General features: G+C 36.9%; 1 protein-coding gene across 1 annotated transcript; it reads left to right on the forward strand.

The window, feature by feature from the left end:
- Positions 1-930, forward strand: LOC311589142 (olfactory receptor 4L1-like; the record flags this gene model as incomplete). Its single annotated transcript, XM_084767424.1, has 1 exon — positions 1-930. One exon carries the CDS (start codon positions 1-3, stop codon positions 928-930), a length of 930 nt encoding a protein of 309 aa, XP_084623550.1.
- Positions 931-1,983: the final 1,053 nt, after the last annotated feature.

The following is a 1,983-nucleotide window of genomic DNA, read 5'->3' on the forward strand; positions in this document are numbered from 1 at the left end:
ATGGATTATGAGAATGGATCAGCTGTGACTGAATTTATATTGGTAGGATTTTCTGGAGATTGGCAACTTCAAATTTTCTTATTTGTAACATTTTCTTTGATCTATGGTGCTACCGTGGTGGGCAACACTCTTATTATACTCACAGTGGCAGCTAATTCTACCCTCCATTCTCCCATGTACTTTCTTCTTGGAAACCTCTCCTTCCTGGACACGTGTATTGCCACTGTCACAACACCCAAGATGATCACAGACTTGCTTGCAGCACACAAGAGCATCTCCTTATGGGGCTGCATGGCCCAGATGTTCTTTATGCACTTCTTTGGTGGTGCTGAAATGACACTTCTGATAGTCATGGCCTTCGACAGGTATGTGGCCATATGCAAACCCTTGCACTACAAGATAATAATGAGTCATGGGTTGCTGAACAGGTTTGTTGTACTTTCCTGGACAATTGGCTTCATACATACCATGAGCCAGATGGTATTGACAGTCAATTTACCTTTCTGTGGCCACAATATTATAAATAACATATTTTGTGATCTTCCCTTGGTAATCAAGCTTGCTTGCATTGAAACATACACTCTAGAATTATTTGTCATTGCTGACAGTGGGCTTCTCTCTTTTCTCTGTTTCATCCTCCTGCTTGTTTCATACACTGTCATTCTGGTAATTGTAAGGCACAAGTCGCCTGGCAGCCTTTCTAAGGCTCTGTCCACATTGCCTGCTCACATAATTGTGGTCACTCTGTTCTTTGGACCCTGTATCTTTATCTATGCCTGGCCATTTGATAGTTTTTCAAGCAATAAAACTCTTGGTGTATTTTACACTGTTATCACTCCCTTGCTGAATCCTATTATTTACACACTGAGAAATCAGGAAATGAAAAAAGCCATGAGAAAATTATGGACCCAACAAATTAGCTTCATGTAGAACTTAGAGACTGAACAGTATGTAATTACCACAGCCTCTGAATACCATGGACAGATAAATGAAAGACTCTGAATAATGTATAGTTTTACTTTTATGTTTAAATCATACACAAATAAAGAGAAACTGATACTAATGAATTATTGTTTCATAGCATTAATAGTTTAATGTTTTTCTGCATTTTAAATTTTTGAATGTTTTCCAATAATGCACATTTCCTGTTGTTTAAAGTTTACCTAAAGAAAACTTTTATTGAGCCAAGGAACATAATACAAATTATTGTGGCCTGCCTATAAAACCTGACACTATATTTGGCCTTTTAGGACTATATATAATATCAATATTTTGTGTATTATCATTTTATATAATATATTATTTAATGTCAATGATATTTAATATATAACATTATATATACTTCTCAAAGGCTATATTTTGTGCCAGGTTTGGTATGTAGGTCACCATAATTTGTATTATGTTCCTTTGCTTAATAATAATAATATATAATATATAATAACACACACACATATCCCTCAAAGACCGTATATATATGGATTCACCTAATATGCAGTTCTGAAAGTAATGGGCTACTGTCAGGCCAGGTGGTAAGAGCCTTGGTCCTCTAGACTCTGGATGACAGAGGCCAGCTTAAAGCAGGACTCAATAGCTTCTTAAAAGCAAGTTCTTTTTGAGCACCAAATTCACAAGCCTAGCTTGATACAAACAGGGCCAGGAAGTACAGGAGAAGAGCCTTTCCTCTTTTCTTAAATTCCTGGACTTTGATCAAAACTCAACAATCTGGCTCTCTCATAGACAAGCCACTCTGACTGTGGGTGAACTCTGAACAATTTTCATGCATTCTGTTTTCTGAGGAAGTGACCCACTGCTAACTCAAGGAAATAAATCAGGGCTCTGGACAAGTTCTTCTGTCATTTCCTTCAGGCTAAGATCCTGTGGTACCTACCAGAATAGCAGATCAAAAAAAAGTACATACACAGGGTGATCATTTTAATGTTTCCTTCTTAGGACAAATGAAAGTGAATAATTCTGTACAGACAC

The sequence above is a fragment of the Acomys minous genome (genome assembly GCF_964271855.1).
Source record: "Acomys minous genome assembly, chromosome: 18".
In the NCBI taxonomy this organism is placed as follows: domain Eukaryota; kingdom Metazoa; phylum Chordata; class Mammalia; order Rodentia; family Muridae; genus Acomys; species Acomys minous.